The sequence below is a fragment of the Amborella trichopoda genome, chromosome 4, assembly GCF_054954075.1.
Source record: "Amborella trichopoda isolate Santa Cruz 75 chromosome 4, AtrichopodaSantaCruz75HAP2 v2.0, whole genome shotgun sequence".
Classification (NCBI taxonomy): Eukaryota; Viridiplantae; Streptophyta; class Magnoliopsida; order Amborellales; family Amborellaceae; genus Amborella; species Amborella trichopoda.
Window position 1 is genome coordinate 28,416,504 of NC_142339.1, and position 26,182 is coordinate 28,442,685.

Below are 26,182 nucleotides of genomic sequence, written 5' to 3' on the forward strand. Positions count from 1 at the left end.
TATATATATATATATATATATATATTAGAAAAAATGTATGAAGGCTACAAATGAATGCACCTTTGAGTTATACAATTAATGAATAATTAGCAAAACAAATTGAGTTTACCTGAAGGAACGTCACATTCCCGGAGAGGTGAGAGTTGGGTCCAGACTGAATATCATGCAATAAATCTTGCCTCCCCTTCTTTATTTTAACATTTACGAACTTCTTGAGGGCCTTAAAAAGATATGCTAGGGTCATCGCCTCCCATGCGTACCGGCCCACAATATCAAAATCTTCGAACAAGGTCAAATACCTAATAGGGACTTCATTACCTTTCGACTAGGAAAAATGGTAGTACCTACTAAATATAGCAAATATGCCCTACTGTGTTGTTCTGTTTGTACTCATGTGGGCTGTTCTGGTAGATTCCCAAAAGTTTCTCTCACCAAGTGAAGTTCAATGAATGGCCAATTTTATAATCGTCTGGCAGGATGTCTCCCAACCATCGTAACAGGTATGTCCCATATGGTTGGTAGCTCCCTATCAATACCGGCTCACCTGTGACTCTAAGCCTTAATGTATGCCACACATCATATAACATTGGCATGATCTCACCAACTCCTCATGGACATTGCAGTGAATTTGTCTCTAGGTGCCACTTCTTTGTCTCTACCTCTATAAGAGGGTGGTCAATCTGTCGCAGTAACCCCTCCATGACAGTGTACTGAACAAGAGGCCATAGCCCCATCCTTTGAACCAATTCCTCCTGCTCATATCTAAGGGGACAATGTCTAATGATGCTAAAACCCTCATCAATATAAATCTTCAGCCTCACCAAGCCCGTAGCAGCTAATGTCCAAACTTAGTCAACTTTCATGTACAATGATTCATCTTTGTCTGCGATAGGCTCTGAAATGCAAGTCATGATGTGTTGATAACATGCATACTAAAGCAAATGACGTACACACTTATGTGCCCCATTTTTAACTTAACTCAAAATCACAATATATAAAGTGACCAACAAAATATCTTCAAAGTATAACCATATACAAATAACCAATCATGATATTCAATTATTGAGCATAAGTATGGATCCAACAAATCATAACAGCAAAATGTCATGTGAAATTCAAGTTCTTTCCTCCGAATGAAAACCCCAACCATGGCAGCATCGGTTCAATACAACAAGATTGCATTACTCCATTATCATCTATAAATATCAACCTTACCCTCTCTGCAATACATGCCAGCAGCCCAACAGATTGATTGGGCATTAATTCCAATCTAAGTTTTCAAACCCAAATAAGAAACTCAACTCAACCAGTTATAGTAAGTGCAGTGCAACTACTTTAGCACTCACGCCATCAAATTTTCATTATAAGTTCATCACATTTATCATATATCATTCGTCCAAGCATTTGCATATGAAAGATCAACATATTATTTAACGATCATCTTTCTTAACACAATAAAGCTTATAATTTGCACACATGTTACTTAAAAATAAAAAAACAATTGAAACAAAATCATATGCCCAAACAAAGGAAAAAACGTTTATGGCTCATTTTGTAGACTTCAAAAGAAAAATATTAGTAAGGATCATGGATTCACTAACCGTTGACAGTTATACGTCAAAAATTTTGACGTAATTATATCCCTGGTGCAAATAAAGAGAGAGCCAGTGACGACCTGGTCCTGTCGGTACCCAAAACACCACCAGGCTAATGGGACACTGCAAAATAAACCTAAAACTGAGCAGCCTCTGAAAAAGTACTGAAAAGGGCTTCAAAAGGCGTGAAAAGGGTAGTTTGGGATATTCGAAGGATGCTCACAAAGTCTCATCATGTTTCGATAAGTTTTGATATGATCAAGATGAAACTCGGTTCTCAAATCCAACTCCTATCATGCTGAAAATGGACCTTATAATACAACCCCATTTTTGGAGTTTCAAAACAATACAAGACCACTGCCATTAGATCTGAAACATTGAAAAACCCTCAGGGACCATATTTAAGCTTAATCAGACCTTCAAGAACAATTATGGGTCAAAATTACCATAAACGGGTAGGTTTCACACTATTGCGGCGTGACCTCGGTGAATCAGTTGCCATTTTTGGAAACTGTCACCCCTCGATATGATTTTCAAGTGCTCATAGCTCACTCGTTTGGAATCGAAAAGGCTCAAATTTTGACATAAGCTAGGTCTCGACAACTCGGTCATTTTGACATATGGCATGCATCATCCCGGGGCATGAGACGAGAGATTTTCTAGAAAGAAGATGAGCCCGAAACCATAAAAATCATAATTTTACAAAGAAGACGTCCCATATTTCGTGAAGCCATAACTCGAGATCTGTGAGTTGGATCGACATGAAATCAGGTCCGTTACGACCACATCGCGAAGGGCTACAATTTTGGTATATTTAATTAAAGGCCGGATAGAAAAAATTTCAAGGTTGAAGATGGTAAGAGTTTCTCAGTCATCGGAATCCCTTTTTCTGGTGACCTCCCAATTTGAGGATATGCTCAAACAAAACCAAGTTGGACAAAATTTAGTGCAAAACGATTGTAAAATGTATCCTTTTATTTGTGATCAAAATGAGGACTTGGAATATCATGGATCGCACCGAATCGATCTTCGAAGTTTATGGTCTTGGCCAGATTTTGCCCCTTCATCAAAAATCGACATCAAAATTTTTAGAATGGATCAAGCATCAATTCTACGATGATGGATCATCCAGATCATTACCACAAGCATCCAAAAAAGCTCCCGAAGTCTAGCAATGGTAAGAGGCCCTTTATGGAGGGATGGTTTTGTCATTTGATTAAAATAACTAAGGCGTATTTTAATAATTTATTCAAAAAACAGGATTTTATTTTAATTATATTAAATTATAAGTTTCCACAATTTGGCTTAGTTTTGAGCATGCCACCCTTGTTTGTGGTTGCTCTATATAAGTGAGCTTAAGTCATTTGTAAACCTAAGTTGGGAAGCATAATAAAAATTGGGTTCTTTCCCCTTCAAGCCTTTGATTGTACATAGCTCCTAACTTCAAGAGAGAGGAGAGAGAAAACTTTACCACCTTGGGTAATTGCCCTTGGACCTCCCACTCCCTAGAACTTCCAGCTTCCATGCACCCTAATAACTTTTAACAGTAATCCATACACACTACACCATACATCCTAGCCTACACCATAGTCCATACACCCTAACCTTAACCTAAACCTAGCCCTCTCTCTCTCTCCTCTATTTTTATCCCTCTTTCTTATCCCCTATTCGTTGACACATACTTAAGAGCATGCACATCATCACCCCTCTGTCCTCTTCATCAAAATCTCAAGCTCGTGCCTAGGAGCATACATGTCAGCACCCCTCTCTCCTCTTTATCATTATCACAAGTGCACACCTTCCGTTTTACACCTCTTTCTCTGTTTGCTTGTCCATTCTCTCTCTCTCTTTTCCCTTGCTCTCTTCTCTATTTTCTCTTTGTGCCTTCAAATACGCCCTATCCTCTCTCCACCCATGCTCATCTCCCTCTTTTTTTTCTACCCGTGCTCATCTCCCTCTTTTTCTCTCCATTCGCCCTATCCCTTTTATCTACCTCTCTCTCTCTCTCTCTCTCTCTCCTTGCTTGTCCATTCTCTCTTTCTCTTCTCCCTTTCTCTCTTCCTTTTTCTCTTTGTGCCCTCAAGCACGCCCTATCCTCTCTCCACCCATGCTCATGTCCCTTTTTTTTCTCCACCTGTGCTCATCTCCCTCTTTTCTCTCCATCCGCCCTATCCCTTTTTATCTACCCGTACAGCGTACATGCGTGACCTTCCTCTTTTCTCTCTATTCGAGCTATCCTTTTTTTTCAACTCCCCTTACCGCATGTGTGCGTAGTTCCCTCTACTCTCTCCATCTGCCCTATCCCTTTTTACCTCCCCTCTTCCCTATCCTCTGATAAATTTGGGCATACCCTAATGTGCGGTACCGTAAAAAATAACATTCTCTCTCTCCCTCAAGCCATTCTTCTCTCTTCATTTTTCTCTCCAAATCTCATCTCCTCTCTCTATCCATCATGCAACCATTGTCTCTTTCTTAGTTGCCCCCCCTTTATCCATCACGCCACCAATCTCTCAACTCAAATATCTTTCCTTAAGTTCTCTCTCTCTCTCCGTCTCTATCTCTCGTCACCTCAGCACGCTCCTAACTGTAGCTTCCCTATTTTTTCTCCACCAGCGCCTATCACTCTAGAACTCCATGTATGCCCTAACCTCACTAAAACAGTACATGTCCAAATTTCCTCACCCTCATGCCACATTTCTCTCTCTCTCTCTCTCTCTCTCTTACATTTATAGATCCCTCTCTCCCATCTATTTTGTTCAATCTTTATCCCCTACTCTCCTATGCCAATTTTATCACTCCTCTCTCCAACGTGCCCCTCTCTCTCTCAACTCTCACAACCATCTTTAGCCCTCTCTTTCTCTCAACCACCTATATCTCTCTCAATCCCCCCAACAAATCATCTCTATCTCTATTTCCCTCTCCTTTCCATAGGCCCAAATCTCTCTTTCCCTTTAATACCATCTTTCTCTGCTCTTTTCTCTCTCAAATATTCTCTATCTTCTCCCTCATGTATTTCTCTCCCTTTTCCCTTACGCATCTCTCTCTCTCCTCCACACGTCTATCTCGCCCTCTCTCAAGTCTCTCTCCCTCTCTTACACACGAGTCTCACTCATGCTCACGCTCACGCTCACACTCACACTTACACACACTTGCACTCACATACTCTCACTCACACACTCGTCTCACTTGGTTACACACTCACATCATATACTCACTCACACACTCACTTCACTCTCTCCCACACACTCATATCTCCACTCTATTATGCACCCCGCGCACACATTTCCATTCACACTTCACCCATCTGAACCTACCCTATCTTGAGCACTATCTAATCGTCATAACCCCTCTATTCTTTTGTGTTAGTAGCTTCTTTTATTCTTTGTGTGTTTGACTTGATGCTACACTTAGTGCTATTTTAAGAGTTTTAACTTTCAGACCGCTGCTCTAACCTCCATTCTGTACAGTCGAGTTGAGTTGCGAGAGATATTGATGCTCTTGCCCTCGGTCACTTGGATGGGGTCATTCTGAGTTAGCAATCCACAGAGTTTTGACTCTTTGACTGCTCTAATCACTGAGTCTCATCAAACTCGAGTGGTAAAGAACTTCCATCACCCCTTTAGCCTTTAGTTTGGACCCTCAATTTACCATATTACCAATAGTAAGAGAGCCCAAAAAAGTATACCCTGAAGGCCCTTTTTAGTGTGTGGATCCAAGTGCTGCGTAGGAAAGTGAGGGAGCCAAATTCGAACCCCGCTACAAGAACGATCGAAGGGCTTTCGAGATGATCTAAGAAGGCGAATTGCCCCCGACGGATCCCCTGAAACCCAACATGGCAAGGTAGGTGCTCGATCCCTTCTTTGTCGATTAAACTCTCTCTCTTTGTTGGTTCTTTTATGCACCACGATCTCACGTGCACGTGGGCTCCGAGGTTGTTTGAGATAGGATTTTTCCCACCGTATGCGAGAAGAAAAATCAGGCCCAACTAACTGATGACTCCACTAGGGACGCACCACCCTATTGTCGGTTTAGTTTGCTCGCAAACCTTCACAACACTTAATCACACTTAAAAATGGCTTTGGGGTTTACTAACTCTTCATAATACCGGGTTGGGGACTTCATAATCCATACACCAGTGAATATGTCCCTTGGGGGTAAGGGTTTTCAACCTACATCTCCTTTCTTTCTTTTGAAAAGTGACCAAATTGCTCGCACTTAGGCTCCGGCCCAACCTAAGGTGAGAACAGGCTCTCAAACCCTTTACTCCCCCTCCACCGGCACCAATGGTCAGTCTGTTGTTGCCAAATCCATTGGTGGTTCTAAAACCACCACATCTCATACTCACCCAGTTACTGGTGGATCTTCCACCAGTCTCATGTCTAAGAGTGGCCTTAAAGCCACTCCCCCTTTTCTCCCAATCGGCTCTTCGAAAGTCGTTACTTCTTTTCTTTCCACATGCATGCCGCCCGTCTCGACATTGCATCTCACACACCCCAAATCGGCAGTTCAATCGTTGACCCATCTCAGTTGAAGGACCACAAGGTCACTTGACACAGTTTAACACCCACCATGACTAGCAGCCTAGTCGTTGGCTCGTCTTCTCAGGGCAAGTAAAAAGCTACCCCGAGTCTCTTGCAAACTCTGGGTCTCCTGGGACTTAGACCCACTGGTAAGAGTGGCTCTCAAACCACTCTAATTGCATTGCATAGTATTCACTCAGCTCGGAGCAGCTCAAATGCCATCCCCCAAAGAGCACACGATCAACGACCCAGTCGTAGGTCAAATACACACATGTAATTTCATGCAAAAAATGGTGGCCATAAGGCCACTCTAATCACTAAGGTCGGCATCCAAAAGGCTGGACCTTTTACCTCACTAAGGCTTGGCCCTTAGGCTGCCCCAAACATGACTTTGGACTCTGCACACACAAACAGGTCGGACATTGCCCGTAGTTTTGAGGGCAAATGTGGAAAGAGTCGCAGTTCTACCTGGTCATCAAGAAGGGAAATAATGGTGAAGCCCGAACATGGGGTCGGGAGACTAAGATGCTGAAAGCCCGACCTAAACGGCTTCAAAGGGCTTAGAGCCCCATTGCTAAGATAAACCTCATGAGCAAGGAAGATGTTCTGCCATCGTTCGTCCCCTCTACTCCTTTACCTAGATTCATTCTGGAATCCCGGAGATCAGATGAACCAGATTCTTCTTTGACCGATGCTGATAATGCGGTTTCCATTACCCTCAACCATCAAATCACCGCTACCTCTAAAGAGAGCTCATCACTCCCATTTGAGGAAAACTACCCCTTGATGGTGGATAGGATGAGCCACATTCCCTCTATAGGTGATTGGTCGAATGCCTCGATCTCGCCCCTCGGATCTAGGTAATTGGGTGACATATGTCTCAGGTTTTGAAGACCCAGGACTTGAGATTGCTCTCTCAGGAACCTTGTTCACAGAACAAGGGCATGTGCCCAACATGTGAGAGAGGAATTTTAAACGTGAGGTGGGGACCAACCTCACTTAGGTCCGTGACTTACTCGGGCTGACTCACACGGGCGCCCTCCTAGATCAGGATGGAAACCCCCCTAGCTGCTTCAGCTGGTTTGAAATCGCCTCCCTTAACCTGCAATCTGCTTGTTTTTTACAAAGCATGAACATAGTTAATTTGCAAGACAAGTGGGCTGAGGGACCCACCCTTGTCTTGGGGTGAACATGCATAGATGTGCACATTCAGAAGGAAGAGAAGATAAGAAGTTAGGGTGTTGAAGAAGAGGATTTGAATAAGAAGGAGAAGATAACTTGACAAGGGAGTGAGACTAACACGATAGCTGGACCAGTACAGTGACCGACTCAGAGTGGTAGCAAGACGGTCACGGTAACTCAGACCAGCACGACAACAATACTACTCAAAATCAAGGCCGATATGACCATCCTAATCTGGTGTGGTAGCAAGAAGGGCATGGTACTCAGGACCAGCACAACGACAATATTATTTTATAGCCAGACCGTTATGACAGTGCTAGACTGAATTTGTCCTTTAGTTAGGCGAGGAGAGAAGAAAAGAGAAAGAAGAAAAGACGCGAGACGACGAAGGAAGAAGGTCCTGACAGCGCTAGGCATCACCGCCCACAGCCATGGAGTAATAGTGTCATGGTCCCTGGATGACGCTGGATGTTGCTGCTCGAGGCGGAAGGGGGTGAGCAGGGAACTACAGATGGTGTTGGCCATCACTGTTGTCGACACGAGAAGGCCTCGATGACCCTTTGCAGGCGGCGATAGGCATCACCATCTGTGATAGGCAGATGGCGCAAAAGAGGGCCTACGGACGATGGTGAGCATCGCCATCAGCGATAGACACGAAGCATGGGTGAGACCCCCGCGGGCGGCGATAATCATCCTCATCTGTGATAGGCACAGGGCGCAAAAGAGGGTCCATGGATGGCAGTGAGCATCTCCGTCAGCGATAGATGCGAAGCGCGGGTGAGACCCCTATGGGCAGCGATAAGAATCACCGTTTGCGATGAGCGCGCAATAGGGTGAGACCCCTGTGGGTGGTGATAAGCATCGCTGCCTATTATAGGCGCGAAGTAGGGAAAGACCCCCTGTGGGCGGTGATATGCATCACCGTTTGTGACCCATAAGAGGAAAAAGAGATAGTCCGCGATTGGCGTTACACGTCGCCTTGCGCGATTCCAATCATTGAACTAAAAAAATAGCCCGACCAGCTGCTTGAGTATGGCCCGGCTCACCGTGTGCTCTTTCAGATGGCGCTACACACAATAACGACTAACACTGTGCATGGACTATGTTGAGGGAAAGAGACGAACATAGAGAGACAAGGAAGTTCACGCATGGTGCTGTCATCGCCATGCACAACCTGCCAAGGCACAGGAGGAGGAAGAGAGAATAGAGAGAGAAAAGAAAGACAGAGAAGAAAGAAGGAGGCATGCACGACACTGCCACTGTCGTGCATACCTCTAAGAAAGACTCAGTTAAGAAGAAGAAGACAATAGAAGAAGAAAGAAGAAGAGAGAGAAGAAGGGAAGATAGAGAAAATACCTTGAAGATAGGAGGGGTACAACTCTAAACTTTCTCTCTCCTCTCTCTCTCTAAGGCGTGCTCAAGAGAACTCAAGAAGAAAGCTTTGATTTTTATTGATCAATGATTTTCCAAAGAGTCCAAAGAGAACCCTTTTCCTCAATGAGAGGTAGTGTCAACTTATAGATTAGGGCTAAAACGTGGGTGGATTACCCAAAACTAACCCTAATTGGGAATAATTACAATTTATATGAATTAAATAAAATAAGAAAATAGGGTGCAAATTGACTGATTTGCCCTTGCCTAACAATTGGAAAAATGCTAAAAAAGTCCCTGCTGAGAACTAGGGACGTTCTTGATTCTTCTCGGATAATCCATTAATGATCTAGCATCCGAATGAACAAAAGATGATTGCCATTGTGTAGGGCTCGATGCTACGATCATTTTGATAATAAAAGTCATGAATCACACTTTAAAGGCATGATCACAAAACTTGAAATTTGAATAGATCTTCAAATTTTTTGATTGATAGTGCATCTTCATCTTGATATTTTTCTGTGATTTCTTCGTCGAATCGCACTGAGCATGTCACCATGATCACGTTGTGACAAACATAATGAGATTTGGTGCCCGAACAAAGATTTGACAATCTTGAACTTTTTGGCTAGAATTTAGGATTCCAACGGCTGGAGTCTATAGTGACTTCGACTTGATCTTGTATGAAATCTGACCGTTCATCACGTGTGGGGTTCGGACAAACGATAGCCACACACCTTACGCACGCGAGACAACTAGTCTTACATCGATCGGGCTTGCGGGGATTGTGATTTCGCCGCTCGAGTGAGTGGATGTTCTATTGATTTTCTGCAATGTGCGGCTTTGAATTACGAACATCTCTCTCGCTTTTCTGCTAGATCGGTAATCGTCATGGGACGTACCACATATCAAAATGTTTGTTTTGACGAGAAGAACTCTCTCCAAGAAGTTTGACCACGATCCAATCTTGGAAGAGGGAGATATGGAGGTCACAAGATCACTATTCGTGACTGTGCTTTAATGGAGTTTAGTTGTAGGGTGGCCACACGAGAATACTGTGCGGCTCCTCCTGTTTCGATCTTTTTCCCATAACTTCTTCCTGGTGTGTTTGTTTAAGCTGAAATTTGACCCCCGAGGGTTTTCAACTGTGTCAGAACCAATGGCGATGGTCCCACGATCGTTTGATACTCCAAAAGTAGGGTTCAAATTAAAGGGGTCTATTTCAGGGTGCTAGAGGCTGATTCTATCGAATTATTTCTTAGTCTACACTGCCCTAGACATCGAAACTTAGCGGAAGACTTTTAGGAGTCCTTATGAAGATCTTGACCTGTTTTGAGGCCATTCTGAGACTGTCAAAACTTCCACTGTTTGTCAAGCTTTATTGACTGGCTTCTCTCTTTTATTCCCCATCGGGACCCATGGTGTTGAAAAATGTCTTCAAACAGCATATCCCACCGAATGTTGTGCTTCGAGAGAAGCGAGAAGGAGAACATTCGAAAATTTCCTTCGGCTCTATTTCTTTTTCCTTCCTAACCACAGGACCACGTGAACGTCGAGGAGAAATCCACGCATTATTGTGATTAGGATGCTCTGACGATTGGACACATTTGTCACAGATCCATCCGTGGAGACTTTGGGGGAGAAGAGACTTAGTGGGATCTTGTTGTGGTCCTCACCCTCACAGGACCTTAGGGGTTATTTTTTAATATCTTCACCTTATCAAATGAGTTTGTGACATGGAGAGATTGGTATTTACAGTCCTCACCCTATCGGACGGTACCCCTGAGGGCCATTTTGTGTTTTTGAGGGATCTTATGATCATCGTCCTCACCCTAGGGGACTCTTATTGATTTGGATGGATCTTTCATTCATTGTAACTTTTCTTGTTTTTGAAGGGACCTTTCGGTCATCGTCCTCACCATCAAGGACTCTTCTTGTTTTTGGAGTTTGGGAGATCTTGTGAGCTCTCACTCCCGGGTGAGCTATCTTGTGTTGAGATTGGATCTTGACAGCTGAGGATTTTTTGTGGACCTCATTAGCTAGAATTAGGCCTTGTGGACCTCGTTAGCCATAATTATGCCTGTTTGATAATTGGCGGCCGGCTGAGGCCGTGATGCTACGTCAACCTGCTTTAAGCACCCTTTATGGACCTAGACTGAAGAAGTGGTGCCGTAAAGATGGTTTTCACCAACCTCCTTTATTTTTGGGCTTTTTTACTCATGACCTAGCGGCCATGTCTACCCTTTTCATTCTTTTTTTGCTCACGGTGCCCTTTCGGGTTTTCATCATGCTCGGATTTTATTTTTACGGAACTCTCTTACTCATGGTTTCATGACCATGCCCATCAGTCATTTTTACTCATGGCGTTCCCATGTCTTGGTATACACCATGCCTGTTATTCTTTTTTTTTGTGAAGGCATGTTTATGGTCATGCCTTCGGGACCTGTGCGAAGCAATTTAACGTCATGCAGCCTGAATGTGTACTATAGTTTAGGGTCATACAGCTGGACCATGATGGTCATGAATGGCAATCTGTAGATGCCATGGAGTGAGTACGGTGGTGATTATGCTCACTTTGGGGAAATGGGAGGTGGATAGTGGTGACCTACTAATTGACGGTGAGTATGGGTGGTGGAATGGTTCGCTGTTTCATGAGCATGGGTGAAACTCACTGGGGAATGATGAATGGTGGTAATGAAGTGAAAGGACTCACTGGGGAAGTAATGAAGTTGGTGTGTGCACAAGGATGGGTCGGTTAGGGAAGGCGTGCATGAAGATACACATAAAGAGGGTGTGCGCTTATGTGTGTGGGGGAGTATTTTAAGGTCATGCCTCCAGGACCTGTACAAAGCAGTTTATCGTTATACGGGCAGGACGTGCACTATGGTTTAAGGTCATATAGCTTGGACCATGACTATGCAGTTTAGAGTCATGCAGCTAAGACCATGCAGTTTAAGGTCGTGCAACTAGACCTCTGCTACAGTTTAAGGCCTTCTAGTTTGGACCATGACTGTGCAGTTTAATGTCTTGCAGCGAGGACCATGCAGTTTAAGGTCGTGCAACTAGACCTCCGCTACATGGGGTAAGTTTGGACCATGCAGTTTAAGGTCTTATAGTTTGAAGCAAAGTGATGGCCTACTTATGGGGATGATATGTCATGATCTAGGTGCACCTCCACTGTGGATAGTGGGAAAAATCCACAGTCAGCAGTGCTATAGCACGCGCACGACGCTAGCATAAGAAATGTGAGGCGCGATGCTAGACGTAGATAACGCACATGACGTTAGCTTGAGTAAGGCACGCGGCATTAAGCCTTTTGGTGGCGTGCACGACGTTAGCACCTGAGGGATGCACGACGTTGAACTTGGGAAGAGAGACGCTCGGCGATGAGTTGGACGAGGCGCACAATGCTAGGCATCGTGAAGCGCGGACGATGCTAGGCTTAGTAACGCGCACGGGTGTTAGTATCTAGAGGACGTGTGCGGCGTTAAGACAAGTAAGGCACACGACGCTAAGCCTTAGATAACGCGCACGATGATAGATATTTTAGAGAAGCACATGGCGTTAAGACATGCGACGCCGGTAGCAAGTCATAAGAAAAGGGAGACGATAGTACACTCATGAAGAATGGGTGGCGATGACTCGCATTCGGGCTTTAGGCTATCGCCTTCTGAAGATGAGGATTGAAGCGTCATTTCGAATTTGTGAAGGGCACTTTGTGGCACTGTAGACTATAAAAGGGGGTAAGTTCCCATTTTCACCATTTCACCAAAGGTAAAATAGTGAAGAGAGTTTTAGAGAGCGAGAGTTTCCGTCGAGAGACTTCCGGCAAGAGCTTTCGGCCAAAACCCTCATGTACAGGCATTCAGGAGCTCTTCAACAAACTTTAGCGAGTCGTGAGTCTTCGCGGAGTGCTTGCGAACGTTTTCAGAGAGTACTTGGGCCTTATAGAGCAAGGAACATGGACTTTTGGAGAAGAAGAAGGAAACCCGTCAGAGTTGTACTGAGGTTTGCAGAGGCTGTAGTAGTTAAGATGACACGATTTCGACGCGAAGGGGAAAGCGCAGTGGCTTTACGAAAATAGACCTGGGGACTCTGATGGTTTCCTTGACGGTCTTTTAGTCACCAAAAGAGAAGGAGAAGGAACAACAGTGGACTCATCGGAAAAATAGTGACATTCTGACATGTTTTTTTAGGGGATTGGAATGGCGAGAAGAAGGGAGATCAAGAGGTCACATGGAGATTCTTGGAGAGATTTCAGTGGTTTCCCGATAGGATTGGTCGCCAGTGAGGAGATGAAAAGGACGGGGAAGGTTGACCATCACCGCGGAGCGATGGTTGGGGAAACTGAAGAGGCACGAAACATCAAATGCCCCCTGAGAATTGGGGACGTTGGGAACTGAGGCCTCACAAAGGCATGCACGGCATTAAGTGGCATGCAATGCTACCTTCGCATGGCACTAAGTTAAGCATGGCGATAACCACTCTTTACAGTATGTCGTTCGCAGCAATGGTCGCTCGTGGCGTTGGACTGCCTGCAGTGATGGTCACCCGCGGCGTTGAGTTACGCATGGCAGTGGTCACCCGCGGTGTTGAGCTGCATGTGACGATGATCACGCATGGCATTGAGTTATCGTGGTGATGACCATGGATGGTAGTGCCTTGTGGGTGTCAACATTGATGGCAAATGGGAAGGCCTGGCCACTGTGGTCTGTTGGAAGCCAAGTCCTCCAGCACAACAATGAAGTCCATGTTACTTTGAGGAAGGCCATCCATCATAGGCCAGTTCCTGCTTCCCTCTCTTGGAAACCAGCCATGCTTCGTCAGATGAATTGAAGTTGACTCGAAAATGGTTAGTCCTCCTCTGAAGCGAGAGCAACACTTCAGCGCGAACAACCTCTTTTCTTTTGAAGTAAGAGAAACTGTTGATACTATATTTGTAACCTCCCTGATAATGGGCTTTTTACTGTTACTTGTAACCTTTTCTAATGCACTAAAAGAAATGATCTTCTTTTGCGTTGGCTTAATGCTCTTCTTTTCAATTTCTTTGTTCCTTTTACTGCATATGCTATATTTTTAAAAGCACATCACGGATAATACTTCTTTAGATATTGCCTGTTGATGGGGGGCATTGCCTCTTTACCATCAGAGTTTGCCAGTATATGGGCCCCATTTGGTGTGACCTTTTGACGATGAAGGGACCTTCCCACTTGGGTTTGAATTTTCCTTTGTGGCATTTATGCATGACAATCGGTATCTTGACTGCTAAGATTAGATAGTGAACCTTTACAGACTTGTCAAAGGCTCACTTCATTCTCCCCTGATTGAGCTCAAGGTTTTGCTGAGCATCAAGCTTCTTTTCATCAAGGGCATCCACCTCCTGATAATGGAGCTTGATCCTCTCATCTTCAGTCAGTCCCTGATGTATAGCAACACGGAGTGAGGGTAGTTGAACCTCGAGAGGTAAAACTGCCTCACCTCCATAGACCATGGAATAAGGAGTAGAGTTTGTAGCATTCCGAGTGGTGGTGAGATAGGCCCACAGAGCTTCAGGCAGCCTCTCATGCCAGTTCTTCTTTGACTTCGAAACTGACTTTTAGAGCACCGTGCACAGGGTTTTATTGAACACCTCAGCTAAACCATTGGCTCGAGGGTGGTACATAATCGAGTGCTTCCACTAAAAACCGAACTGGTTAACTAGGCGATCAATGTGATGGCTTCTGAACTGAGGTCCATTATCAGAGATTATTCGGTCTGGAACCCCAAACTGGTATATGATGTGGTGACACACGAAGTTGGCCACAGTGGCCCTTGGAACCTACTTGAGAGGGACCACTTTAGCTCACTTGGAAAAGTAATCTATCGCTGCTAGGATGAAGGCATGACTCAACGTAGGAGGGTCGATGGGTCCTACAATGTCCATACCCTACTGAGAAAAGGGCCATGATGCCACTGTAGGATGGAGAGGCTTTGGGGGCTGATGAATGCGGCTTGAGTGCATTTGGCACACTTGACATCTTTTAGCATAGTTTTGGGCATCAGCAGCCATTGAAGGCCAGTAATACCTGAGTCTACGTATGCACGCATAGAGCTTAGGGCCGAATTGATGCAGCCCGCAGATACCCAAATGCACTTCTTTCAATACTTTATTTGCTTCTCGTGCATCGATGCATCTGAGGAGAATTCCATCAAATGATCAACGAAGGAGAACATCCCCATCGAGAAGGGTGTACTTGGTAGACATCCGTCGTATACCATTGCGTTCCACCCGATCCTCAGGCAACCTTCCATGCTTTATGAAGTTCATGATAGGCTCCCTCCGGTCTTCCACTTGTTTAACCTCTCCATATATAGGGTCGAAGAATTATGGCTCATGCTTCTCAGCCTTGGATTCTTCACCTCGGGACATTTCCTGTTATGCCTTAATGACATCCTTGGCTGCAAGGAGTGCTCTAAATGGATAATGTGGGCATTCAGGGAAGACATCTCTCTCATCATTTGCATCAAATTTGGTTCTCAAGTCGACATGTCTCCATTCTGTTACCCAGACAGGCGTGGGCCCTGATGAAAATACTTGAATGGTGGCCCCGAGCTTTGTGAGGGCATCGGTCTGAGAGTTTAGCCTTTTAAGGATATGACTTAGGGAGAAATCATCAAACTGGGCCTTATAAGATTTGGCCGTGTCATGATAAGGCTTGAGAGTATCCTTCCTTATGTCATAAATCCCCTTAAACTGCTGGATGACCAGCTCAGAGTCGCCGAAGATGTCCACCTTCTCCAGGTCTAGCTCCTGAGCGATTTCCAATCCGATTATGAGGGCTTGATATTCAACCTCATTATGAGAAAATACTAATGTGAGTGGGAAGGATAGATGAATCATTCCACCATCAGGAGTCAAGAACACGACTCCGGCACCCCCTCTATCAGACTGGAATGCTCCATCGAATTACATCTCCCAAGGCCATGTTAGCACTGAACAGAAAACTTCTTCATCTGGGAGATCACTTGACAGGGGAGATTCTGAAGGGACTGTGTGATTCATAAGAAAGTCTGCTAAGGCTTGACCTTTGATGGCCTTTTGTGGTACATACGGGATGTCAAACTCCTTCAGCAATAATGCCCACTTGGCCAAGTGTCCTGACAGGCATGGTCAGGTCATAAGGAACTTGACTGGGTCCTCCTTTGAGATTAACTTGACTTCATGACCAAGCAAGTAATGGCGGAGATTCTGTACTGCAAAGATCAAGGCTAGGCACATTTTCTCGATGGGAGGGTGATTCTTCTCGACTCCCTGCATCCTGCGCAAGAGGCAATAGAGTGTTGTTTCTTTCCCCACATCATGTTATGTGCTAGGAGTGCCCCAAGTGACTCATCAAGAGTGGTCACGTACTTCCTTCTCTTTCTTACTTCTTCTCTTTGCTTTTCCCACCTCTTCTTCCTCTTCCTCTTTCTTTCCCCTCCATCCTCTTTCATGATCTTCTTTCTCTTTCTGTTCTCTTTTTTTTCTTCTACTCTTTCGTTTGATCAAGAGGGGTTGAGACCAGCATTTCATGGTAATTATGTCGTCTAGCAGGAACGTCGTTGTGCCAGTCAGAGTTACTGTACCCACTTTACTGTCACGACAGACTAGCTATCGTGTCAAGCTGGTTAGTGTTGATATTGTCGTCTAGTAATAATTCTGCTAAGTCGGTCTGAGTTATCGAACCCGTTTTACTACCACGTTGTGTCAATTACCTACTAGTTTAGTCACTCTCACTGCCTGGTCAAATTCTTCTCATCCCAATCTTAATTCTCTCATTCTTCTTTTCTTCTTTTGGAATGTGCACACCTGTGTACGTTCGCCCAAAGGCAAGGTGGGGTCCCTTGACTCACTTGTCTTATAACATATGCCATATGTGTGTGATCCATGAAACAGGAAAATATAGGTCAAGGGAGGCGATTCCAAACCAGTTTTACGATTGGGGGGCTTTCTTCGTGATCTAAGAGGGCGCCCACACGAGCCAGCCTGAGTAAGTAAATTCCTCTCTCATCAGTTGGTCTACCTACCCTTGCTCCTGAGCAAGGTTCCCAAGAGAGCGATCTCAAGTCCCAGGTTCCCTGAAACCCGAGACGTGTGCCGCCAGATCATCCGGATGCAGAGGGCGAGATCAAGGCACCTAACTAGAGGGAGTGTAAAGATTTGAGTTGTGGGTAGGTGTGGCTAGAGGTGAGGTTGGCGATGCAAAAGAATGGGGCATGCTTAGAATGTGAGGGAATGACTAGCTATGGGAAAGAAGTTCAAAAAATCAGGCCCTCTTAGGCGCTGCCGCAGACCTAAGGTCCAATGAATGTTAGTGAGACAAATAAGTAAAGAGGAGAAATGGCTGGGCTTGCCTCTAGGCACAGGCCTGAGGTTGACAACAGGTGCGAGGGGGGGAGAAATAAAGGGAGGCAAGAGAGGGAAGAGACAGGTCCGCCCTCAGGCGTGGCTCTGTGCATGGAGGTGTACTAGAGGAAGAGGAAGAAAGAGAACCGGGCCCGCACTCAGGTACGGCCATGGGCTAAAAGATGAGAGAGAGAAGAGGTGAGTAGAAGGAAGGAGAATAAAGAAGGGAGAGAGAGAAGGAACCGGGCAAGCTGTTAGGCGCAGCCTAGGTTTAAACGACTAAGAGGGGAGGGAGGAAAGAGAGGAGAGACACGAGAGGGAGAGCTAGGCTCGCTGTTTGGTGTGTCCCGGGGTTATGTGTGAAGAGAGGGGAGAGGGAGAAGCAAAGAGAGAAGAAGGGAAGGAAAGTCGGGCCTTCTGCTAGGTGCGCCCTTGAGTTTAGGTGTACAAAATAGAAAAGAAGAGAGAGAAAGAAAGAAAAGAGAGAGGGGGAAGGAGAGAGAGGAGAGAGAATGGACTTGGGTGTGTCCTAGCTTAGGTGCACCCCCGCGGGTCCTCTTGCATACACATTGAGAGAGAGAGGGGTTAGGTTTGGGTTAAGGTTAAAGTATGGTGTGTATGGACTAGAGGTGTGGACTAGTGTATGCTTTAATGAGGGGCTAGAGTGTATGGTCTAGGGTGTGGTGTATAGTCTAGAGGTATTTTATCTCTCTACCAAAAGTTTCTCTCTCCTCTCAACTTGATCAAGAACTTAGAAGCAAAGCAAAAACAAAAAGCTAAAATTGCTCTGAAATTGCTCAAGTTTTATAAATTGATCAAGCTTTTCCAAGCTCCATTACAAATGACTTAGGTTCACCTATATATAGCAATCACAAAACATGGGTGGAATGCTCAAAAGTAACCAAGATTGTCAAAAATTACATATTAATGAATTTAAAATTAAATATTGTTTTTAGACTAAATGACCAAAATACCCCTTAGTTATTTTTAACAAATGACAAAACCATCCCTCCATGAGGGGTCTCTTGCCATAACTAGACTTCAGGAGCTTTTTCAGAGGCTATGGCAGTAATTCAGGCAATCAATCGTAGTAGAGTTGATGCTTGATCTATCACGAACATTTTGATACTCTTTGATCATCTTGAAACAGATTCTTTGGGAGGAACCAAATATCCGACCAAGTTCATAAACTTCAAGCACCAATCCGATACGATCTGTGACGTTTTGAGTCTTCATTTCAATCACAAATTGAAGAGGACATTGTCACAATCATTTTGCAATAAATTTCATCCAATTTGGTATTCATTTAAGTATATTCCAAATTTGGGAAGTTAACGGAAAATGGGATTTCGGCCACCAAAAAATCTTGTCTCTTTCAAACTTGAAATTTGTGCTATTCAGCCTCCGATTGTGCCTAAAAATTATACCAAACTGTAGCCCCTTGTGATACGGCCACAACGGACCTAATTTTGTGATGATTCGACACCAGGATCTTGACTTATGGCTTTCACGAAGTATGAGATGTTTTCTTATAGAAAATCTGATTTTTCATTCTTTCGAGCTCATATTCTCTCTAGAAATTCTCTCGTTTCGAGCTATGTTATAACGCATACCATATGTCAAAATGACTGGGTCGTCGAGACCTAGCTTGTGTCCGAATTTAAGCTTGATTGGACTCAAAACGAGCAAGTTATGAGCATTTGAAAATCATCTCGAATTGGGAAAACACAATTTCCAAAAATGGAAAGACCGAGGCTGCATCGCAATAGTGTAAATCCCACCCTCTTATAGTAATTTAGGCTTAAAATGGTCCTCAAAAGGTTCGATTGAGCCTAAATTTGGTCCCTGAGGGTTTATCGAAGTTCTGGATCTAATGGCGGTGGTCTGGTATTATTTTGAGACCTAGAAAGTCTATTTTCAGCATGAAAGGAATTGGATTTGAAAACCAAGTTTCATTCTAATCATATCAAAACTTATCATAATGTAATGAAACTTTGTGAGCGTCCGTCGGGCATACCAAATTATCATTTTTATGCATTTCGAAGCTATTTTAATACTCCTTAAGACGTTGCCTAGTTTTAGGCTTATTTTTACAGTGTTCCCATGGTCTGGCGGCGTCTTGGGTTACCAGCGGGACCGGGTTACTACTGGCTCTCTTCTTATTCATGTCGATGATACAATTACGTCAAAAATGACGTATAACTGGCAGCTGTTTGGTAATGCGAATACCAGACAACTGTTTTTGCTTTGAAAGATATAAACCCCACCTGTCTGATATTTGGATACTGAGGTAACTTCGAAAAAAAAAGCCAATGGGGGTGCTCGTAATTTTTGGCAAATAGGAGCCCATTTAGTAATTGACCCCAATAGTCTCAAAAGTTTATATAAGGTTGCAAATCTTAAAATGTAGAATTAAAGATGCAACTAAAAAATCCATCAGAAAAGGTTGTTTTAATAGTTTTCAACTCTCTAAATTGATTATCTCGATATTGAGATGTATAAATATGAAGAAAAAAAAAACGATTTTGAGTCCCAAAAATAGGGCATCTGGCAACACATTATCGAGACCGTTTATTTTCAATATTTCCATATGTTTATAGAACTACTTGATTTTAATCATTTTTGGAGGTTAAAATTTTATATAAAAATAAATTTTGAAAAAATCCTAATAATTTTTTATACCCAAATTATATGTTACGATAAAATTTAGAGGTGCGCTTTAATTGGACTGTTTAAGGTTGCGACCTTATAAAAACCACACCCTCTCCCAATGGTTTAAAAAACGGATCGGTGACCCCGGATTGGGCTTCCAAAAAACCGATCCGGATCGGTGAATCGGCGATCCGGATGGGGACTCGGGTGAATCGGTCAGAATAAAGCTTAAAAAAAATTCGAAAAAATTATTAAAATTTATGATAAATATTGTTTTTTAGGAATTCAATAAAAAATGAGGGTACTCCATTAAGAATTTTCATGTTTTTGAATGAATATGCAAATATTGATATGTTCTTTCCCTGCATGAACCGCCATTCAGCATTTATTTTACAGTATTTCGTGCTCATCCCTACACTGTTGCTGTTGGGACTCGATATGTGAATAATATGGCTGGGATAGGGTGGCCTCAAAATCATCATCTCTCTCATTTTCTCTTTGAATAATATGGATTAAAAAAAAAAAAAAACAAATTTTCAAAAAAATCAATCATGGATTAAAAAAAAAATCACAAATTTTCAAAAAATTCTATCATGGGTTACAAAAAAAAATTCGATCATGGATTAAAAAAAAAAAATCACAAATTTTCAAAAAATTCAATCATGGATTACATAAAATTCGATCATGGAGTACATAAAATTCGATCATGGATTACATAAAATTCGATCATGGATTACAAAAAAAAACAAACAAAAAATTCAATCGTGGATTACAAAAAAAGAAAAAAACAGTTCGATCATGGATTACAACAAATTCAATCATGGATTACAAAAAACTCTATCATGGGTTACAAAAAAGAAAAAAACAAAAAATTCAATCATGGATTACAAAAAAAAAACAAACATTTCGATCATGGATTACAAAAAAAAAACAAACATTTCGATCATGTATTACAAAACATTCGATCATGGATTACAAAAAATTCTATCATGGGTTACAAAAAAAAAAAAAAAAACAAAAAAATCGATCATGGATTACAAGAAAAGAAAACAAACATTTCGATCATGGATTACAAAAAATTCTATTATGGGTTACAAAAAACCAAAAAATTCAATCATGGATTACAAAAAAACAAAAACAATTCGATCATGGATTACAAAAAAATCGATCAAGTATTACAAAAAAATCTATCATGGATTACCCAAAAAAAAAAAAAAAAAAAAAAAAAAATTTCGTACGGACTTGCCAATTCACTGTTCGGACTCGCCGATTCCGTACAGTGAATCGGCGATTCACTATACAGAATCGTCCGATTCTCTCTAGAACCGGACGATATCCGATTTTTTAGACGATCCGGTCCCCTTTTTACGATTTTCGAGTCGATCCGGGCGAGTCCGGTTCGACTCGGCGTTTTATAAGACACTGCCCACTCCCATTGAATCACTGACTTGAAGTGCCAGTCCACCAACCCGAACGGGTTTCCATATGAGAGATCCAAGTTGGAAGACTGGTTTTTTAAAGCTTGCTATGCAGCGCAACACGTGAGTCTTTCCTCCTGTTTCAGCATACCACGTACCTGCTGGGGCCGGGCTGGGATCGTGGTCTCGACGCTCGCCCGCCCTTTACCAAATTCCAAGCAAACCTTCCTCCCTCTCTCTAGCCGGGATCAATGTTTGGAAGGCTGCCTGCCTCTGCAAAAGCGTTAGTGACGGATGGATCATTTACTGTAAATTATGAAGGAAGGTTGGCTTGTTAAGCCGGCAAGGGAAACTGGGACTGCTCTTCAATCGATCCAGAACAAGAGAGAGAGAGAGCAATCAATTTAGAGAGAGAGAGAGGGGAGCAATTAATCTAGAGAGATAGAGGGAGGAGATGGGCGTTGGGTCTCTGTGCGTGGGCGGATTGGGGCTGATAGGAATTGGAGCTTGGCAGGCATTGACCTCTGCCACGGCTTTTATCTCCTCCATTACCCACAACACCACAAGGAGTAATAGTAATAATAACCCTCCTCCTTCTCAGCTTTCCGCCATGGCTATCATCTCTCTCCTCTTCCTCCTAAACTCACTTTTCTCCTCTCTCAAAGGTCTCCAGGCTCGAGACCATCTCGGCTTCTCTGTTCAATTGGAGGTCTCTGTGATTTCGTCGATCTTCCTCCTCTACTCCATTGCTGGTCTTTTAAGCGAGCTCACCCATCTCCTTCCCTTATCTTCTCCTACCTTGAATCTCATCGCCCTCTTTGCCTTCGCCCAAGAATTTCTTCTATTTTATTTGCAGAGAAAGGATCCAACTGGTCTTGAGAACAGGTATTTCAGCCTCCTCCTCGTACCCATCTCGGTGTGTCTGGTTTCCACCTTTCTGCAAATTGGGTACCCCAAATCGCCATTTCCAAGCTTGGCTCGTGGGGCTGGGTTAATTTTACAGGGCACCTGGTTTTGCCAAATGGGTTTCTCTTTCTACACCAATTGGATGCCTCACGGCTGTGCACTTTATGAGAGAAGCCATGGAAATTACACCATCAAGTGCAAGGGGCACGCAGAGTACCATATGAGCAAAGCCGTTGCAACGCTTCAGTTCAACTGTCATTTGGCTCTGCTCATTGTCTCTCTCCTCTGTTCTTACTCTCTGCTTTGTAAGAAGAAATTCCACCATCGAGAGAACTATTCTAGTTATCAGCCCCTCAATTTGAAAGATCAGATTTCAGAGTTGCAGGAATTGGGTGATACAAACAATGGGAATGGGTCCAATTTCATTTTGGGTTCAGATGGGGAAGATACCCCACATGCGGAGAACCCAAAGCATCCACATCTTTTTGGAGTGGTCCCAGAGGCCAATGGTTTCGGTAATCACTAAAGAAGCAATGATTTGGTAATCATTAGAGAACTCGCAGTCTCTCTCTCTCCCCCCCAGAGCGAAACATTTTCTCATTTTATGGGATTTCATCCTTGTCCTGCTGACTGCATATTTGATTCTTGGTGTTTTTGAATTGCAAGAAGGAGCTCTCAAATCTTGCAGCTCATGCTAGGACTGTTTATCTGGAGTACGATCTTTCAATTCTCGTTTTATGTGTGATTATTCTAAAATCGGGGATAGTAGCCATTTGTTATTCCAATATCTGGATTGTTCTTTCTGCTTCTGTTTTCCTTTATCAATCTTTTTCATATTGTATCATGGCTATTTTGGTTGCCATAGCAGTGGTTGAAAGATTAGCTTTGAACAAATTTGTGATATCGGTTCTTCTCTTTTAGCTTCTTTCTATCTATTCCTGTGATAGTCTTTTTCTACTTTATGAGGAATGATTAAATCTGCATTTGTTTTTGCTGGGGGACTATTTATAACCTGCAGTGTCTTCTCATGTTTAGTCATTTAGTACTTTTTTCTATATTGGAAACATGTGCTAACATTGAAGTTTTAACAGCCTTAGACTACCTCTGAAAAACATTTTGTGAAACGATTTCTAGTTGCGCTCTAGTATCCCCACTTCATTTTGTTCATGAGAACATAATATTAAGGGCATTCTTCCAGAGTTGCTCTAAAATCAAACAATGTATTTTTAGAAATTTTTGACAATGCTTGTTCAACACAAATGTGTGAACTTCGTGAGGCTTATTCATTTGCTTCATGATGGTTTTGGAAATTCTTACCTTAATGATATCTGTGCTATTGTAGTATTTCCTCACTGTTAATGTACTCTCCTACTGAACAGTAATGTATATTGTCATGCTCAACTAAGGTTGTGAGTACGCTTATCAAGGCCATTGAGTTTTCTCCTCATTGCCGTAGTGGAATCTGAACGATTATAATTTAGACATGAGTTGGTATCTCTTTTGAATAACATGGAAATTCAAGGAATCTTATTCTTTTTCTCCCAATAAAATGGAAGGGAATTGTTTATTTATCTAACTTTCTCCACACGTTTTTAATTGAACAACACTTCTTGCATAGTGTCATGATCTTTATTGGAGGGTATCTGGAGTTCATTCATCCTATACTGGCATGCAACCTTTATAATCTACATGGAATTGTCACCAAACGTGGTCTTACACATGCATTCATATGGTTGCACATATTTTAAAGAATACAAATAAATGCACAGCCTTACCATACAAAGGCACATTAGCATGGATGACATGAAATAAGAGCAATGACATGCAGCATGTTACTTTTATGGAGCTCATTTCTTCTCTAGAAAACAAATTATATCCCAACTTCGGAGCCTTATTCTGGGATGTGATGAGTCCTCAATGGCTTGTTGAAGGTCATTGTAATGCCATATCCTGAAATGCTTATTAGATTTCAACAAATAGATATGGATATTGTAAAAAAGAAAGGGTCTGACGTATTGAGTCCTTTTGGCAGCATTGAGGAGCCATACTAAGTTACCAAGAAAGAATATAGCACATAAGATGCTGCCTTGCCACGATAAATGTTCCTCTGTGAGTTAATTGTAGAGGAAAAAAAACACACACATCCCTCACTGAGACTCCTATTGGTCCATATCTTGAGATGGGCGTGTTGTAGATGTTTAATTATTATGTGAAATGTACAGAGGGAGCTACATGCTTGTGATCTGTCAAAAAAAAAAAATATGTAAAGAAAAGAACCTTCCTAAATATTCCAACATGTTCATGACACTTGATGTCTTTTCTTTGTGGTAGCAGGCAAGTTTCTTCATAGTATCGTCCAGGATATATGCTGTCACTCGCCTGTAGTTATTAAATCCTGAAAACATAAATTTCATGGTTGCTTTTAAGTCAAATATTTGTACTTGTCATATAGTACAGTTGGAAGACCTGATGATGAGATAAGTATGCTGATGGTAGGGAACTTTTCTAGAAACTGTTGTATGTGGAGTTTGATTTGAGCTAATTAAAATTTTTAATGTTTTATGTGGAGTTTGATTTGAGCTAATTAAAATTTTTAATGTTGCAGCAATTCTTATGGGCTATAGGGTTTAAGGCTTTGGTTGCTGATTTGAATGGGACTTTCCTCAGACTTGCAATATTTATAGATCCATGGCCACCACCCTACTATGACCACAAATTCGTTATCTAATTTCTCAATATCACAGCAGAATGGCACATTGTACAAATAGGAAACCTCTTTCTCCATAGAGTTTTGAATTGATGAGTGGGTTTCAGCAGTCTACGAAGTTTGCCAATTGGTTTTAGTTTGGAATTGTGTCACCCTGCGGAAATATCAAGAATCCGGCACTTAAATACATGTATCAACTACCAAATGGATGCCCGATATGGCTGTGATAATGGGAAACTTGGCAGTTGTGCAACAGCACCCCAATATGAAATTTGTCCTTTGTAGAAATAGACATCGATTGCTCAAGTTAACATCACTTTGTCCTTTCTACCAGTGGAGCATTAAAAAGGTTGCTGAGTATAGGTATTCATGCTGATTACTTGTAATTGTTTTTTGTTGAGATCCCTGAGTGCCCTAGACAAGGATTTAGCAAGGCCACTATAGTAGTTCAAAAATTTCGATGCCTTTGGTGATCTGATTACAATGAAGGCCTTCTGTGATGAAAGGATGGATATGATTGAAGTGTTGACTTCCTGGGCTAGGTTGTTAAAACCTTTGTTTGAAAGTTCACCGAGTGTCACCTTGTGAATTCCTATCTGGAATGGGATATGTTTTCTTTATATAATATTATAAGCTAAGAGATTTCCTCCTCCATAGAGTATATTATCCATTTCCTTTCACGGCAAAACTCATGCTAGAGATACTTTTTGGATATCAAATTTTGAGGATGCGAACTCTACGGCTATAAAATAATCTAGCAAAAAAAAATCAGAAATGAACTCTCTCTGTAATAGAAAAACTAAGGGAAAAGTTTATATAGAGCCTAGGCTCTAAGCAAACAACTTTGAGCCTATCTAAAAAATTTCACAAGAAGATATTGTTTTGATGCTCAAATATCATCAAATCGATCATCTTGACATCAAGATCCATGGACATGAGAAAACAATGGATTTCAAGTTTTGGAAATAGTGTATTTTGTAATGCATTTTTGGACCATCAATTTTCAAGATTTTTAAGTTTTTATAGATATGTCGATCCACACTATTTTTGAAGCTTTAAATTTTATATATAAAGATGAAAATATAGTTTAAGGCTATCACAAAGATTTCCAGTATTGAAACCACATTTCTCGATACTATTTGAAGGTAGGCTGAGCCTAGGCTCTATACAAACCGCACCCACTAATGCCTCAAGATTGATTTGGGACTGTCCAATTTTAAAGGGCTCCATGGAAGTGTCACAAGACTCAAAATTCAAAAAAAATAACCACTTAGTAATTGTTATACGGTTCCCAATGTTTTGATTCAAAAACTAAACTTAGCTAGATGTTTTGTTTTAACTGAGGAAGTAGATGTGCAGTAAGCTCCCGCGGGAACAGCGCTCATATTATAATGTTATAAGGTTTGCACAGTCTTCTTCATTTTTAACTTGCCTCCGTTCTCTCTCTCAGTTGACTTCATTCTATT

At 42.4% G+C, this 26,182-nt stretch overlaps 1 protein-coding gene across 2 annotated transcripts; it reads left to right on the forward strand.

Annotated features, from left to right (window-relative positions):
- Positions 1 to 21,126: 21,126 nt before the first annotated feature.
- LOC18421751 (plant viral-response family protein (DUF716)) lies at positions 21,127 to 25,368 on the forward strand. Of its 2 annotated transcripts, none has more exons than XM_006826556.4 (2): positions 21,127 to 22,550; positions 24,615 to 25,368. In XM_006826556.4, exon 1 carries the CDS (start codon positions 21,558 to 21,560, stop codon positions 22,533 to 22,535), a length of 978 nt encoding a protein of 325 aa, XP_006826619.1. In that variant the 5' UTR covers positions 21,127 to 21,557; the 3' UTR covers positions 22,536 to 22,550; positions 24,615 to 25,368. The 2 variants fall into 2 exon arrangements, 1 of the variants encoding a protein (XP_006826619.1); XR_002279580.2 differs by having other exon boundaries at positions 21,134 to 22,722.
- Positions 25,369 to 26,182: the final 814 nt, after the last annotated feature.

Bases quoted from the DNA above. Each gene is read 5' to 3' on its own strand.
- LOC18421751 (XM_006826556.4), top strand. From the start codon at position 21,558: ATGGGCGTTGGGTCTCTGTGCGTGGGCGGATTGGGGCTGATAGGAATT.